We start from the raw sequence: 18,375 nt of genomic DNA on the forward strand, positions 1-18,375 counted from the left end.
ACAAAAGAAGTTTGTATTACAGCCTTGAAGAAGCCTATGCAATTTTTCATTTTGAAATAAAATTTGAAAAATGATTCAATTCAATTCCTGCCACAATATTTGAATGTATTAGAAATTAAAATTTTCAGAAGTTAGAAGAAAGTGGTGCTCAATTCAAATATTATTGTAATTTATACATAAGTTGTCTGTGGGGGCTGATTTTTGGTATACCATACATATATGGTGTATATATGTTTATATGCACATATATGCATTATCTATATACATACCTATATCCTTCTGTATACATGGAATGTGAAGTACTATATCTGGTAGTCCAATGTTCCTAAAAGTCTGTTTAATTTCCAGCATTTTAATTTCATAAGAATCTTCTGCATTACTATCCACTATCTTTCATTTCTTTATACCACATATACTTGTGGATGATCCTATCTGCAGACCCTCAAGTTTATAATCAAATACCATCAAAAATGCACCATCCACAGATAAGGCAACTCTCAAAATTTTTCATATTTTATTTTCTTCAGTGTATTCTAAAGGCCTTTATTTGTTTTCGTATCTTTTACCAATAAAATAGTATTTTCCAGATTAGATTCCATTTTAAATATTCATAATTAGGTTATATTTGAGTGGCATAGTTTTCATGGAATTTTGGTTTCGCTTACCCAAAGTATGTACGGATACTTTTAAAAAGTATTGTCATATATATTTCCTGAATAAGCCAAACCCAATTTTGGGTGTATTTTGAAGTCTAACATTCTCAGCTTATCCGCAAATATATATGGTATGTATTTATTTGCAAACATATATTTTTCTCTCCATATGAGAGTTATTTATTTAAAAGATTGGCATAGGAATCCATCTTATGCAGCAAAACCCGGAAAACTCAGAAACAATAATAAAACATAAAAGACCAAAGGAAAACCCATAAAAACTTAAAAGCCAACAATAAAAAATTTCCAAGGGGTCCAAACACAACTCATCCCCAGACATCCAAGAAACTGTTTTTAATATTTATTTAGCTCAAAACAAGTGCAGGATGAAGGTACGTTCATTGAAAGATATGGACCCATCAGCTACCATGCTAGTCTAGTTAAGAATGGTAGATGGACATTTTTCAACTATCCAGTATAGTACTGTGAAGAATGATTGGCGTAAAGTCATCCAGATAGAATCCATGCATAAAAGAAGACTAGGAATACAGAGAGAGAGAGATTTAAATTAGGGATAAAAGTTCTCATGCTATTGAAGTTGCTCTAAAGATTTGCTAAGGGTTCTGTTCTATCTACATGTTTTAAGAAATGTTTAACCTCTAAGTCATCTGTCAAAATATTTTTCTTCCTAAAGCAGCATACAGGACAGCTTGAAATTATTAAGCACAAAACTTTTGCTTACTGTCTTTTAGCCATTCCCCCATTCATAATGAATACTTTGGAAAAGAAGGCATTTTTAAAGGTAAGCTTATGTTCTCAAAGAGATTTCTTTCCTGATCCATTTTATTTTATTTTATTATTTTATTTTATTATTTTATTTAAAAGATTTATATGGCCACCCAACTTAAATAACTGGTTCACAACAGCAATACAACCAGTAACTATAAAACAAACATAAAGCAATAAAATAGTAAATGATAGTGTCTGAAATATTACAAAATAGCCTCTCAGAAATACAGTAAAATTAATCTTCATCATTTTTTAGGGAACATCTTGTTTGTGAACATCTTCAGAAACATTTTAACACTTTAATTATTCCATTGTGTAAATTAAATCTAGTCCATTAATTTAATGAACAGTAATATGTTATTTACTATACATGAGCTTTCAAACATATGTTAAAGCTGATAAACATAACTGCCAAGTCAAATTTTGACTAAGATTAAATTGGATCTGATGTCATCTGCTAGGAAATAGCTTAGCCTATGGCTACTCAAACAGTGAACTTTCTCCATAATACCAGAAACTTCTTTGGGATAAGTAGTTGAAAGGAGAAAATTGCCTAAAATACAAGACAGATTATTGCATGAAAGAGACATGAAATTGCGTCTTCAATTATTTAGCCCTTTTTTCCTTATTATAAACAGGAATAGTATACTACATGTTTGAAGTTGAATGATGGAATTTCATCTGTTTAATATAACTGTCTATGTACCGTATTTTCCGGCGTATAAGACAACTTTTTAACCCATGAAAATCATCTCAAAAGTTGGGGGGTCGTCTTATATGCCCAGTCATCTTATACGCCGGAAAATAGTACATAAATCAATCGAGCGCCCCCGTTATTGCAAAGCAACTTCAAGCCTCCTTAGTCCAGTCCCCCCTCCAACGTGACTCTCCCTTCCCACCCCCAAGAGCCTCTCAGCCCCTTCCCCTCCCCCTTGCAAACGCCAGACCCCGGGAGCTCTTGCGTCTATTCCAAAGGGTGGGTGGAAGGAAAAGCCCCTTTCGGCTCCAGCTTGGCTGCAAGTCAGCGAGCCCGGGAAGGCACGCCCTCCCCTCTCACTGTGGAGGAAGCAGGGCAGGCTGGCATCAGGCGGGAGCCGGCAGGGCAGTCCTGCGCACGCGCACGCTCCCCGGCTCCTAAGGAGTCCTCGGGGAGCCATGGCAGGCACCTCACGCTCTTCCCTCTTGAAGCAGCATCGGCGGAGCCATCCAGCGTCGGGCGGGAGCCAGCAGGGCAGTCCTGCACATGCGCGCACTCCCCGGCTGCTAAGGGTCATCTTATACGCCAGAAAATACGGTATATTAGGAACTGCAAGGTGATTGCAAGTACATAAGAATTTTGTTCAAGTTCTCATTTCTTTCAATTCAATAACTAAAAAAATCAGTGCCCACTGACCACTTTCTAATAATACTTATTCTTAACCTGATTCCCCATTAATTAATGTTTAATTCCCAAACATTATTATATAGGATGCTTACAATAATTATGTGAGTATGCTGATGACTAATAGCTGATAATGCAAAAGACCTGCAAGGTCTAGTAATAAAAATCAAGGAACAGATGTGGAAAAAAATGGGAAGTATATAAAGAAGACTAAACTAAATGACCACAGGTACAATAACCACCCATAGAATTGTCAGGGATGATATCAGAGTGGTGAATAGCTTCTGCATTTTAGAATCAGCCATCAATACAGGTAGCCCTCAGCAAACGATCACATTTGGGACCAGAATTTTAGTTATAACCTGACACACCCATGTGAGTGGATCCAATTTTATGACTGTTTCTAGGACTGAATGAGTCACGTAGCCAAAATTATGAATCCATTATACCAAATTTGGGGGGGGGTTGCAAGAAATCATCAAAGAACACCAAAAACTGGCCAAAAACACCCATCCCAAAACACGGTCACATGATTAGGGAACACTGCAACCAATCACAAATGTGAGCCACGTGCCAAGTGCTGAAATGCAGTCATGTGACTATTGGGGAGGTGCAATGACATTTTACAATGGCTAGAAGTGCATTACAGGCCATAAAGCACCCTTTACGAGATTTCATGATTTTGAAGGATCATTAAATGACAAGTGGAAGTCAAGGACTACCTGTAGTAAAGGAACAAATAATAAATATTCTGCAGACTAACACTTGGAAGAGCAGCCACTGGAAGACCTTAGAAAAGATATTCAGATGCCATGATACTGTATCTACAAATGGTGCTAGCCATGGCATTCCTTGTGACACTCTGTGGAACTGAAGGTTGGAAGAATAATGATGCTTTTGAACTTTGATGTTGGAGAAGACTTCTGAGAATACCATGGACAGCCAAGAAAACAAACAAATGGATGATAAATCAACCCAGTGTTCTCACTCGCACAAAAGACCAGGTTCAAATTATCCTACTTTGGAGACATCAAGTCAAGTCCTAAGTTTCTGGAGAAGGTGGATATAGATTTATTTTTTAAAAAAAAGGTATTAATAAGGATTATCAGGGAATATTTTAAACATTTTAAAGCATTTTAAAATTTATCATAAGCAGCTGTAAAATATGAATTTATCATTATTGTCAGTAATTATTGACAATAAGTACATGAACACAGTAATTCGTTTCAGTGTTAATGCTAAATACCTGAAGTATTTCTACCTTCAGAAGAGCTGCCAAACATTTCCTTTTGCTTCCAGGTTCACAATGTCCATAAATTTTACATTTCTAGTTACTATAAGATAACACAAATGTTTGCTGTAAGAAATAATAAAAAGAGGATAATGCCGTGTCTAGCTAAGACTTCATTGCTTACTGTGGAATTTAATTAGGCATTCTAATTTAGCAGCTTTTACATCCGAACAAAGCCATTAGTGACTGTTCCATGTCTTTTGACACACTGTTAACTCCTTTTATGATTTTTTGGTCCTCCTCCTTTGTCCATTCTCTGCTTCATTGACTATACGTTCAGGTGAATCATTAGTCTTCAGTTAGTTAATCATAAAACTTGATATTGATCAGTTCTAAATCCATTTAGCAACAGACTGCTCTTTTTTAGCAAGCTACTCGTGCAAGCTCATTACTTGTACCTACGGTTAACAAGCCAGTTCATTAAAGCATTGCAGACTTCATTTAATACATTTCCATTACCTAATTATTAACCCCTGAAAAACTGGAACAGTTCATCTTTGGAAAAAAAGGCAAGGATTAACTATTAAAATGCATTTCTAGAACCACAATCACAGAAATAACATTTTTCCTCTTGTGACTTGGAGTGCCCTGAATAGTTTAATTAAAGATTAAGTTTAATCTTAGAAATAAAATACATCTATTGATTATTAGCTTTCTTTGAGAAATGAGTTCCCTGAATTCTCTATAAGAAATGAATATATATCTCCATGTAATTTATATTCTTTGGGCTTTTGTTGAAATAATTCTAAGCCAAAACGTTGAGGAACACTTATCTGTATAGTAAAATCTGAGTGTATACTTCTGACACCCATTTTCCCCTGCTGGACTCTAATCTGGGACCCATTCTACTTTTTTTGGTTTCCTTGTTGCTTGTTTAGCAATAGCAAGAATTTCTGTTTAATTTAAATGAAGCTGACTTTTTCATTTGAATTCTTATATTATTCTGAAAATATAGGAGTTTCTACATGTTTCACATTTAATATCTGAAAAAGGTAAATGTTATTCATGCAAAGTTAGTCTTTAACTGCTTCAAAGCATATTAGACAAATATAGTACAGGCTCTGGGAAGGCAAGAATAATAATCATGGAACTAGAAAGGAAGGCTTCTGAAGAAATATGAAGTAATTGAGTATGTTACACCTTGAGTAAAGTTGATTGAGATGGAATATTATAGCTGTCTTCAAATACTTGATAGGATGTTATTTACTATATAAAGAAGTCCAGAATGCAGAACACAGAAGAATTGATTTAAATTACAAGAAAGCAGATTCTATTAAAATATTGGCAAAAACAGTTATAGAAGTTGGACACCGGAACCGTATTTATTTATTTATTTATTTATTTATTTATTTATTTATTTATTTATTTATTTATTTATTATTTATTTATTTAAATTTATATGCCGCCCTTCTCCCTGAGGACTCAGGGCGGCTCACAACAATAAAAATTAAAAAACATAGTGTCGCGGAACAATTAACAGTCCGACCAGAGGTGGATGGACCGTGGTTCATTTGCATGGTCAATATCAAAGAAAAGAAATCCAAAACATGTTCTATAGTAAAATTTGTTTAATGAGAAAACAAAAGACCTAGACTGACTATATTCTCTCATCAGGCAGAAGAACAAAGTAAAGTAGTAACTGTGGGAAACTTTTTCTAGGCATGCGCACAAAACAGTTTAAAACCAAAACATTGGCTGGACATAGCTGGAGTCACTATGGTTACATGATAAGAGGTGCAGAGGTGCAGAGCAGAAAGAGATGTACAAGTAGAAATGAGCGAAGCTGGCAAAACTAAAAAAACACGCAGTGACATATAGGATGAAAAGTTTTTTAAAAGAATTAAACAATACATTAATTACGTGACAATTTAATATATGAAATAATTGAGATAATTCTCTGCCTCCAGGCATCACTACATTGATGACATCTCCATTAGAGCCTGGGTAGCAATATATCATTAGGCATTATCAACATACTTATGATATCTTACCCTAACATCAGCAAAATGGTGTGCAGATGAGCTAAACAGTCAGGTGAAGAAATCTCGAGACTGTCCCTTCCTCAATAAGAAGTTGGTAACTCTAAAAAAGGGCACGGAATAACACACCATAGATGCCATAAAGGAGGGGAAATAAACATGCTTATCAACAAAATGTGGCAGATACCCAAGATTGTTCCTACTTACATTTGTTTCTTGTTTTTCCTCCAGTGCTTCAGGAATACTTTCTGGATATTCATGTCTCAGAAAGCCTTAGTAAGCTAAGGTGCCCACTGAGATTAGCCCCAAGAGAGAAACAACTCAAGGGTATCAATATCCACAGCCTCATTCACCTCCAAAAACCAGTTGCTCATCAGGCATCAAACAGAGCTGCCCACCAGAAGGCTGGGAAATTCCCTTTCAGCATCCTCCAGGATTCATTAGGTGCCTGGTGTGGACCATCCCAAAAAGGTCTCACCATCACTTGGAGGTCATAGTTGGCTAGGATGCATTCCTTTTGATTTGTGTTCCTCATTGTGTGCTTGCTTATTCTCTTGTAATCCTTCCACTCCAATGAGTGTAAATACAAACATTGATTTCCTTCTTGCTATTTATCCCAACATTCCAGAACAGCAGAGTGGGGGAAAAGAAAGCATAGGTGTGGTCATGTGATTTTTTTTTCATTTAGTAACCGCTTTGATTCACAACAAAGCTATTGGTTCAATTGTGGCTGTTAAATGAGGACTGCCTTACTTCTTACATCTATAAAAATAAATGAGGTGGTGCTTTCTTGAAATTTTATAAAAACACAATTGGTCTCCTGTAAGGACTTTTGTGCCTGAGCCATGGTGCTGGTCATATGATAGAGCCAGCCTGGTTATGTGGATAACTTTGTTGAGGAGCAGTTGCTATATGTTTTATTTTTATGTTATGTATTTTCAGTGCTTTTTTTGTAAAAGAAAAAGGTGCCGGAACTCACACATGTCATACAAGCCACCTTGCCTACCCTACAAGGTTCCATCCAAAAAAGGTGCCAGAACTCCGTTCTGAGCGTTCTATGAGAAAAAAAGCCCTGTGTATTTTATTGTAAGCTGCCTAGTCATGTCTGTGAGATGGGCAGCTTTATATTAAATACATAAATGCTGTTGGCAGGAAAGGATTTCCACATAATCACACTAATGTGTAAAGTTTATTTATTTATTTATTTATTTGTTTTATATACCGCCCTTCTCCTGGAGGACTCAGGGCGGTGTACAGAGCAAAGTAAGTATACAATAAAGCAATAATAAAACAAATAGAACCCCAAATCTATCAGGCCAGGCCGGCTTGCTGGAATAGGTAGGTTTTTAAGTCACGACGGAAGGTGCGAAGGTCGGGGGCCATCCGGATTTCGGCTGGCAAGCAGTTCCAAAGGGTTGGTGCACCCACCGAGAATGCTCTCCCCCTGGGGGCCACCAGCCGGCATTCTCTGACCGGTGGCACCCTGAGGAGGCCCTCTCTGTGGGAGCGCACAGGACGGAGGGGTGTTGACGCTGGCAGTAGGTGTTCCCTTAGGTAATCCGGACCCATGCCATGTAGGGCTTTGTATGTCATCACTAGCACCTTGAATTTCACTCGGAAGGCAACTGGAAGTCAGTGCAGTGCAGTGCACGGAGGAGAGGTGTAATATGGGAGTATCGGGAAGCCCCCAAAAGTTGCTGATCTGATACTGAAACTTTAGCCTAGAAATTCAACCTATTTCTAAAACATAAAAACATTGAAAGGATTTTTTTATTGCTTTGGAAGTCTGCTTCCTGGATGCGAGAATGTACAGCCTTCCAAATATTACTGAACTTCATAGCAGCTGCACCCAGCATGTTGCAAGCTAGAATTCAGAAGCATCTAGGAGGCTATTGTTGACAACATCCACAATGTTTGTTGTATCAAATATAATAAAATATTGCAAGATACAATATATTTGCCTTCATTCATAATAAAATATACTCAGTTAAACCTTCACTCTTCCTATATTTTTGTATATATGTTGTTCAAAGTTTTGTATCCAATAACTATGTACCCAAATTGAGAGCAAACTTATCATTTTGCTTCTTCTTTTTTTAACACAGAGGTTCCCATGGATGAGTGCCCCCATTCAAGTAGGACTAGTAGGTTTCTGGTGAGTAAAAAGTTCAGTTTGTATTTCTCATGCTGATATTCACTTTTGCATCATTTGTCCGGTTTAATCCTTGACTTTGTTAAATTGAGGAAGTTAATTTAATTTAATTTAATTTAATTTAATTTTAATTTATTAATATTTCTATACCGCCCTTCTCCCGAGGGACTCAGGGCAGTGTACAGGGCAAGAATAAAACACAGAGTTACAAAAATTAAAAGATAATTAAATACATGCCCATAAAAACAGTTGGTACATTAATAAAAACCCCAATAAAATGATAGTAAAAAACCCCACCAATCCTGATTTTAAGGCAAACCATATCAAGAAAGCAATATGAAGAGCATTTACTAAGCCAACTACTGAGAGCAAGACCAAAAGCATGAAGGGAACATCAATGTATGTTTGACTTCATCTGGCCTGAAGACATTTGAAAAGCAGAGGAAACAGCACACCATAGTGTCCACAGCAAGGGGTCAAAATCTGCAAGATAGCCAGTGCAAGACTAGAGTCCAAGGCCTGCCCTTTTGCACGTGTTGATGTCTCACACATGCAAAATAAGGGGTGGAGCAGCCATGAATGTGACATCCTTTCACCTATGCTCAGAAACCTAGAGGGCACAAGAAATTACTTTCACCTGTGTCCTGTGTTACCTAAATCTGCCTCAGACAGTAGTGAAAATATAAATTGGGGGGAGTTTATTCAGGCCATGCTGCTTCTTGAAGAAGCATAGGAAATTAAACTGTTTCAGAGCAGTGGTTCTCAACATGTCGTCCACAGACTCTTGGGAGGCCGCGATGTCATCACGAGGTCCACAAAGTCTTGAAGAAATGTTATGATTTAAATCACGAGTTAAGTCTTGGTAATCCATGGCCATGCTCCATGGCCACAAAACATATTTAAAGGGGGTCTGTGGGGGGAAAAAAGGTTGAGAACCACTGTTTGAGAGTATAATAAATGGACTCTTGGTAATAACAAGATCTGGTGCAAGAAATAAATTTGCCACAACAAAAACATCAGACTAAAGTAATGTCTTTCTGGGTAATTATTACCACTGGGCAGGTGGAACAACTACTACATCCAGAACCCCATGATCTCAAGAATCCAAAAACTCCAAATTTGGGTCCTTTAAAGTTCCTTTCCATCAACCTCTGCTTCTCTCAGATTGGGATGCTAGATTTTAATTGTGGGACTGAATAAATGATGGCATAGTGGAGGCAGGAAGTCTTAATATTAAAGAGTTTTTGCAGAAGATTAAAAACTAAAAATTTCCAACCCTAACCCTTCCAAAACAAAAAAGCCTTTGCCCCTAAATCCTACTTAGCCCTTTGCATTATCATTCTGCAGCTGTCGACTCCTGTCCCCATCAAATGCAGCAATGTTACTTCAGCACAAACGTGCTGTAGAGAAACAAAAGATTTTGTGAAAAGTGAGAAATTTCCTAATAATAATATTAATAATACTGCTTAATACTGCAAAATGGAGGTTCTCTATATCCTGTAGGGTTTTATAAATATCTGTTTGAGTATTTGAATTTGATATGTTGACCTTTGAGTTTCCTTCCAGTTCCAAATTTAAGGTTCTTTACTGTGGTCTCTGTTTTTCACATACATGGGTTATACATCTTTGCAGTGTGCTTGAATCCAATAAATCTTAAGAGAGTATCTTAGTGGATATAAACAGCACCCACCCAGTACATGACTCCTTCTGAATCCTTTCGGCATCTGGCTAACTGCTGCTATGGAATCCCTGCAATTTGTGGAGTTCTCAATGCTTTCTGAGTTCACTTGTTTGCTTGCAGACATTTTAGTGGTGGGATTCAGCCAGTTCAGCAGAACCGATAGCTAATTTTTGTTGCTCAGGCCCAGAATGGACTTCCAGAAGCTGCATCCACACAGAGAACCAGTTGTTCACATATTTGACTCCCACCACTGAGATATTTCATATTTTACCCAACTCATCATCATCCCTGTGGTTTGTTTGCAAATGCCTCAATGATAGCACATCTGTTCTAAGAGTTTGTTTAATAGAATTATTTCTTTTCTCTACTTGTTCTGTTTTATTTTAATTCAATTACTTAACATTTGTGATTAAGATACAGGTTAGAAAGTAGGAGACTGAGTTTTAGTCCCACTTTAGGCATGAAAGCCAGCTGAGTGACCCATTCTCTCTCAGCCCAACTCACTTCAGGGTTGTTGTTATGGGGAAAAATAGGAGGAGAAAGGTATATATTTGTCACTCTGAGGTTTTTTTAAAAAAATAATAAACACAACATACAAATAAATAAATACCCTCTGCCTCAGCCATATAATCTTGGAGCTATAAATATCTATGTCCAGGTGTGCTAAACAGAAACAGCATGGTTTGCTAAACAACAGCTAAACACAATCATGTATCTGATTTAATAAGTAAAGTTATACTAACCTAATTTATTCTTCACCACCAATCGTGACTAAGTTCCATTGATTTATTGGTGGAAACCAAAGGTAGAATCAAGGATTTGTTAAGAATGTTTTATTTGGTACTACAACTATGTCATTGATATTGTGTAGCATGTTTGTTACAGTTTACAAGAAGTGTCCATATCCACCCTATATAGTCTCTTCTCATACCCATCTCTGGTCCTTTTATGTCTAGTCTCTGACAATCAGCCTTTCCTGGGCAGAAAGCGTTTCCTTTACACAATAGAGCTATGGATGTCAAATGGTTTCAATTATCACCATCCCCTCCCTCCAACAATGAGGAGTGTGGTTTGCTTATATTGCCTGGCAAAATGCCTATTTTCATAGATTGGTAGTACCATTGCTGCCTGTCGCTACTTTATAATGGATAATTTTACACATCTGTTTATCATTGCGCCATACTTCTTAGCAATCGTCAAACTTCGTTCTAAGTCAGCTAAGCAACTGTACCCTCTTCAGATCGACCTCCATGCTAACAACATAGAGATATCTATGGCATTTCAAAGTCCCCAACCAGAATTATGCTAGATTTTTTTCTTCCACTTTTCTTCAACATTATTGGTCTTCCTCCTTCAGAAGAATTCAACCTTTGAATCGCTTCATGAAACCAGACTTTCCTCCAGGTAATATGTTACCTATTAACCCACATGTGTGAATCACATGAAGAATTTCACACAATCTGACCTGCCACCCCACTTGGTGCCATCATTCTCCAGCCCCAGGAAGTGCACTTGGCAAACCCATCCACAAATTATTCTGTACAGATATTGCACAGGCAAATAACCCCTGTGTGTGAATTCAAAGATGGAAAGAACTGCTGCAGTTAAGTAACCAATTCTTATGACATTTGAATTACTATTCAGGTGCTAACATAGAATACTGTTATTCCAAGAAGCCAGAATTGATTAAAATTATCCAAACTTTGAGTACATTAAAAATATTAATTTTTCTCTTTTCCAGTTTGGTGTTTGCAACCCCTCTGTGCTGTGCATTATTTCCACAGAAAAGGTACCGTTGCTTCTTTACTACTTTTTCTTTAGTGACAGATATTATGCCATGCAGACTATAAAAATGAGAAAACTGATTTATTGCTTTCCGAGAACTTCACAATTCATTCAATAGTCCTGTTCTTCACCTCTGGGGAATACAAGTACCCTTAATTCCTCATGAGCTGGCGCCTGCCAAATTCAGACCCTAGAGCAGGATGAATTGGGGAGAAAGTATAGATAGCATGCTGACATAAAAGGCTTGGGAAGAGTTAGATGGGGAGGAAAAAAATGGGGGGGAAAGCACATTAGAAAGAAAGGCATGTCAGAGAATTATGAAAAAATGACTAGAGAAAATGGAAAATGTAGCCAAAGGAGTACAACATGGCAAACTCCCTTCCAGGTGGAATAGCTTCAAGGACAGATCAGGTCGGAGTGCCAGCAGCAGACAGAGGAAGAGTAATGAAAGGGTGGATCAGTTTGAGGAAGGAAGTCAGAGGAGACATTTTCAGTAAGAAAGAAAATTGGTGAAAGCCACAGCAGGAGGGAAGGCAAGAGAAAGAATTAGGAGAAAAGAATTAGAGTGGGAATTGGAAGAGCACAAGCTGTTCATAATGGCAAAACAGGAGATAAAAATTCATCTCACCAGCTGCAGCACATTTTTCTGCCTGACTGCATGCAGTTTGGAAGCCACCCTTTCTGCCACTGTGCTGCTTTTGTGTCCCGGAGAAAGGGACTTCATTCTTCTGGGATGTCCCTTTATTTATACCAGAATGTAGACTCACAAGAAAATTTCTCTTTCCCTTTTCTTTTTCAGCTCTCAGGTGAAGCAAGCTTCTCCTCACCCATTCCAAATTCTATACATTTTCATAATCTTGAGTTAGGAATTGGAGGTTATGAGAAAAATCAACTTGGTCAAATACCAAACCAAATCAAAGAAAACTTAAAACTGACCCTGTTCAACCTCAGAACAGAAATATCTCTCATGTCAGTTTTAATAACTTTTATTTGTAGAAGGGGAGACAAATATCTAAAAATACATTTTAAAGGCTTACTATAGTGCATTGAGGGATGCGGTGGCTCAGTGGGTTAGGACGCGAGCTTGTCGATCAGAAGGTCGGCAGTTTGGCGGGTCGAATCCCGAGTGCCACGTAGCAAGAGTTGAGCGCCTGTTACTCGTCCCAGCTTCTGCCAACCTAGCAATTTGAAAGCACGTAAAAATGCAAGTAGAAAAATAGGGACCACTACGGTGGGATGGTAACAGTGTTCTGTGCGCCTTTGGCATCTAGTCATGCCGGCCACATGACCATGGAGACGTCCTCGGACAAGCGCTGGCTCTTCGGCTTTGAAACGGAGATGAGCACCGGCCCCTAGAGTTGGAAACGACTTACCTTTACCTTTATAGTGCATTATCTGCTAGCTCAGCTTTAATATAGAAGCAAAATCATAATGGTTTGTCCTGTCTGGTACATTAAGATGCCATATCATATAAAATTATATAAAAATAACTTAGCAAAATAGCAAATGAAATATCCTTACTGTAACTCATTTGGATAATGAAGAGAAGCTATTTGGAAAACAAGTAACTACTATGCCATATTTTAAAGAATTATAAAATTTAAGATATTTCCTGAGACATATGATATACAGTAAACAAATGGATTAAGTCTTCTTGATCATGGATAATATGTTATGTCTTTATTATTTTTTCTTCCTAGTTCCATGTCTGTAACACGTCTGGAGCCAGAATTACAAGCTAAGATCAAAAAAATGAGTCCTGAATTGGATCGGGTATATTTTAACAAAGGATTATGATTTATAGAAGAGTGATTTCTCCTTCAATTATAGTTAGATGAACTTATTTTAATTGCGTCTACTTAGTTGAAACAATGCAGTCCTGATGCATTCTTTCAATTTTTGTATAATTTTGAACACTTGAAATTATTTAAGTATCATGAGAAAATGTTCATAATTATGGTTGAAAATTCTGACAATTGTCCAATTCAGCTGCAAATATTCAAAATGGTTTACATTAAGAATTACTTAACAGTCAAAATTTTAATTCCTTTGGAAAGTGTAACAACTTCAAAGAAATCAGGCAGTGTTATCTTAAAGTTACAACCTATCTTATTTTTCTCCCACTAAAAGAAAGTAAATAACAAGTTCACTTTTGCTATTACATTTGTAAATACAATTCCTGTGACAAATATCTATCAGATTACTTCCTCAGAGTCCCAAAGAGTTACTTTGTGGTATCTGCTTGATATATGGATCTTAGATTTTCTTTTTTTTCACTTATCTAATGTTTGAATGGGGGAGTAATTATGATAGGTGAGAATGAGATTTCAGTGCTTCAGAAATTTGAAGTCATTGCTTATTTATCATTTGACTACTGCACTTCTAACATAAAAGCTCTATGAAATTGCATAACTCTGCTTGGATAAAATTCTATTTAGAATATCCTCAGTTTACTAAAATAAAATAAGGTCACTAAGCCAGGGGTTCCCAAACTTTCTTGGTTCACAGCACCCTTAGTGTCTCAGTAATTTTTTTCACATTGCTTCTGGTAGTTCCCAAATCTTGTACAGGTAATCCTCAACTGACAACTTATGACTGTTTTTCACATTCCTGATGTGATTTTGTCATGTGATCAAAATTCGGACACTTCGCAACTGATTCATCTTTATGGTTGCAGTGTCCCAGGGCCAGGCCATCACCTTCTGTGGCCTTCTGACAAGCAAAGTCAATGGGGAAGCCAGATTCACTTAACCTAATAACTGCAGTGATTCACTTAACTGTGGCAAGACCAGTCATAAAATGAGGCAAAACTCATTTAACAACTGTCTTGCTTAGCAATTAAAATTTGGGGCTCAACTATGGTCATAAGTTGAGGACTACCTTTATAGGTAGTCCTCAGCTTACAACCACTGAAGAAAGGGACTTATGTTTTTCATACTTATGACCCTTGCAGCATACCCATGATCAAAATTTGGATGCTTGGCAACTGGTTCATGTCTTTGATGGTTGAGGTATCCCAGGGGGTCACGTGATCCCCTTTTGTAGCGTACTGACCAGCAAAGTCAATGGGGGAAACCAGATTCACTTAACTGCCATGTTACTCATTTCACAACTGCAGTGATTCACTTAACAACCATGACAAGAAAGGTCATAAAATAGGCAAAACTCACTTAACAAATGTCTCACTTAGCAGCATACATTTTGGGATCAATTGTGGATGTAAGTCGAGGATTACCAGTACTATGGCACCTGGGACAGTTTTTAAGTAGTGAATAATCCCATGGTGTTGTTTATTAAGTAATAAAATATCAGTTTATTAATTTGGTAGCAAAATACCACATGGTGCCCTGTGAATTCACTGCAATGCTCTGGGATGCCATGGCGCGCTGTTTAGGATCAATGGCACTAAGCCATAAAATAAGCAATGAGAATATCTGCTATAAGTGATCTTGTAAAGCAAGTCTTGAAGCCTATCCAAATATTGAGCAAGGCACAGTCCTGTCAGGACAATACTACCTCCCCGTGTGTGATGCATCATCAAGATTGCATTATGAGCATGTCTTGCATATACAAAGCCAAAAATAAAACAACCCTTGTTAATTTTCCTAGTTTAAGAAAATGCTTTTTTGCTTAACATTTTAATCAGCTTTGCATCCTACAGCAATGGACAGGATGTCTTACGATTTTTTAATGGCTCTCAGTCAGTGTGCACTAATGAGTAACTGGTGACATTGGCCTTATTCTGCAAAACCTCAAGATGTTGAGTTTATACTTTTCATCAGTACATTTCTGTGGTCTTATCTATTATGTTTTCCCAGAAATAAATAGTGTATATTATAAGATCATGTTCTCATATTTGATGATTCTCAAATTCCTGAGATAGTCCTGAGATAAAAACACCCCAGATGGCTAAATACTATTTTCAAAATGTGCTGCTTTATTTTTTTTTATTCCCAAAGGAGGTGCTATATAGCAGCTTTTAAAAAACATTGACAAAACAAATATTTATAGCATTTTTAATCAATTTCCTACTTGATTTCTGCTAGTTTTTCAGTATGCTTTGCTATATACTGTACCTATAATACAACAATCCTATGCAGGAGGGTGCTATTGATTCTCATTATAAAGACATGAGAGAACAGACCATAAAGCAGTGACTTTTTTAAAGTCACCTGGAAAGTCTAATACTAAGTTGAACCAAAACCTTGATGCAAAGTTGATTGAAGCGTTTTAATTATTCATTGGGCACAAATTCTGAAAATTATTTTGGAATGTTTCCTTTGGAATTTCAGCATGCCTGATAAATCATAGATTAATGGTATTTACTATTTAATGTACCTTTTCCCATGTGTAATGTCCCATTGGAGACCTTTGTACTGGTATGACTAAATCTAGTTCTGTATTCAGTGAAGTTGCTATTCAGGATAAACTTTGGCCTTTATATATATCCAAAATAGTATAGTATACACGCTAGTAGGCCACTTATAGGATACCTAATACCTAGATGTATTAGACAGAATATAATCTATTATTATTATTATTATTATAAAACACTGAAATGTGCCATATAGCAGAAGTTTACTTAGTGGCAGACGATTCTCAACTTGGAATGTAAAGGGAAAAAATAAATATTTTATTTGAATACCTACTTTACAAAGACCTCCTAAGCAGTTATATTTGCAGCTGGTAGTTTATCTTGAGTTTCTCAAGATAAAATAAAGTACAGGCTAGCATAGCATTGTCTTAATTTTCCATGCAAATCATAGTCACAAGAAAATTAGATAACTTGGTATATTGCTAAAGTCCTTTTTAAATATTAGTTACGTCCTTGAAATATTCTGTTCTACTGGTGGTTCTTCTGACAAATGTGGAAAGGATTTCCTGAATTGAGAGAAACTGATTCCAGGACAAAATTGTTTATAGATTTGTTTGCTGTTTTTAAAGACATCAATGTCTCCTGATTCAGCTCTGAATTTTGTACTGCCTGTTTAGGCTACATCCCGAAAGTTTGCACTTTCCAGTCCATGTCATACTCCGATATGAGTGGCATACAGATGAAAAATATTACAGATCACTTGCCTTTAAACAGGAGTGGTGTGGCAAGAGATAGTGTGCGTGTAATGGGGAAAGGAAGGGAAATTTTTCAGCCTAAAGATTGTGGGTGTACTTTGCTCTCAGAGATTTCTGCTAGTGCAGATATCAATTTTACAACCATCTGATTATATCATACCTGCTCAGCAGCAGGACCCCATTTTGTTAATAAGGGGTTGATTTCTTCATCAAGAGGCGTAGGCTGCAATTACTGACCTTGGTTCCTTAACAAAATAACGGCAATAATTATTTTTGAAATGTGAACTTTAGCTAATTGCTAATAATTATAGTTCACAACTAAAGAAACTACAGGAAGGGGATTAATGATGCAGTCATCTGTTTAATGGCTGGGGGGTAATGGTCCAGGAGATGCATTTAGTTGATATCACTTGAATATATACCATGTGACTTCAGTCTGTTTAGGAAAAACTGGGTATTCGCATGTGGCATGCTTAAAATAATATAGCCTAGAGCACAACAATCTTTACTCGTGTATTTTGTTTTTAGGATTAAAAAACATTCTTTTATTTCTGGAATACATGTATTTAAAACACGTATCTGCGGGGTTTTGTTCATTTTTTTTAAACAGGAAAACTACATTTTTTTTGTTTTTAATGTTTAGCAGAACAAAATAATATTAGAATCAGGAAATTTATACTGATCTAGTAGAAACATTTTTTAAAAAATATTTCCAATGAAGTGCAATAAAGATACAGAATTAATCAAAGGAGTAACTATTAATATTGTACAATTTTAGAAAAATAATCTGGATTATACTGTGATTCACATATCTTTTCAATACAAGTATTAGTATAATATTTTGCCAGAATTGGTGGTATTGCTTAAAATCAGTTGGATGATATTAAAATTGATAATTAAAATGTCGTGCTCTGTGTGAAATGTACTTTCAATAAACTTTGTATTTGAATATGAATACATAAGAATGAGATACATGGATTATAAAAGGTATACATGAAAATCAGTTGCAGGTTTTCTCCTTAGCTGTAGAAAAAGAAAAATCGAACAACTGTGACTAAAATTCATATTAAAATTCAGCAATTTATACATATTTGAAACTGAATTATAATACTGTAGCATTTGGCACATAGCATACAGATCAATATCTACATTATAAAAGCATCATTCTTTGGTTTGGAACTTCGCATGTCTCTTAGCTGCAATTCTAAGATTCTTTTTTTCTTACAAAAATAATGTAGTTATTCTTTTTTCTGTAAGATTATGCTTTTTGATAAAACAGTTAAAATTATGGAACTTGATTGGTAACATTAATTTTAAGCAGCAGAATCCCTAATTCAAGGGTGGAGCAACCTTGAAGTTCTAATGTGATATGAAGCCCTCAGTACACATTCAAATTTTGTTGTGAGATACACAATGACAATAAAGATATTCTATTCTAATGGCTCTTTTTAAGTAATTAGAATTCTGGTAAATTCAGTTATATTTAATCTTTCTAACCACTCTGTCAAAAAAAGGTTTATCTAGATATAAAGTTCTTTTTTCAGAGTAATATTTGTACATCCACAGACAATCTGTTATTATTTTTAATCATTTA

At 36.3% G+C, this 18,375-nt stretch overlaps 1 protein-coding gene across 1 annotated transcript in view; it reads left to right on the forward strand.

Annotated features, from left to right (window-relative positions):
* Window positions 1-18,152, forward strand: part of SFXN1 (sideroflexin 1) — a 40,236-nt gene extending 22,084 nt beyond the window's left edge. The window contains exons 8-11 of the mRNA XM_081320708.1: window positions 1,406-1,455; window positions 8,199-8,248; window positions 11,668-11,715; window positions 13,412-18,152. Coding sequence (XP_081176834.1) covers window positions 1,406-1,455; window positions 8,199-8,248; window positions 11,668-11,715; window positions 13,412-13,508 — 245 coding nt within the window. The 3' untranslated portion in view covers window positions 13,509-18,152. The remainder of the gene's footprint in view (window positions 1-1,405; window positions 1,456-8,198; window positions 8,249-11,667; window positions 11,716-13,411) is intronic.
* The last annotated feature ends 223 nt before the right edge of the window (window positions 18,153-18,375 follow it).

The sequence above is a fragment of the Vipera berus genome, assembly GCF_964194415.1.
Source record: "Vipera berus genome assembly, chromosome: 2".
NCBI classification, from domain to species: domain Eukaryota; kingdom Metazoa; phylum Chordata; class Lepidosauria; order Squamata; family Viperidae; genus Vipera; species Vipera berus.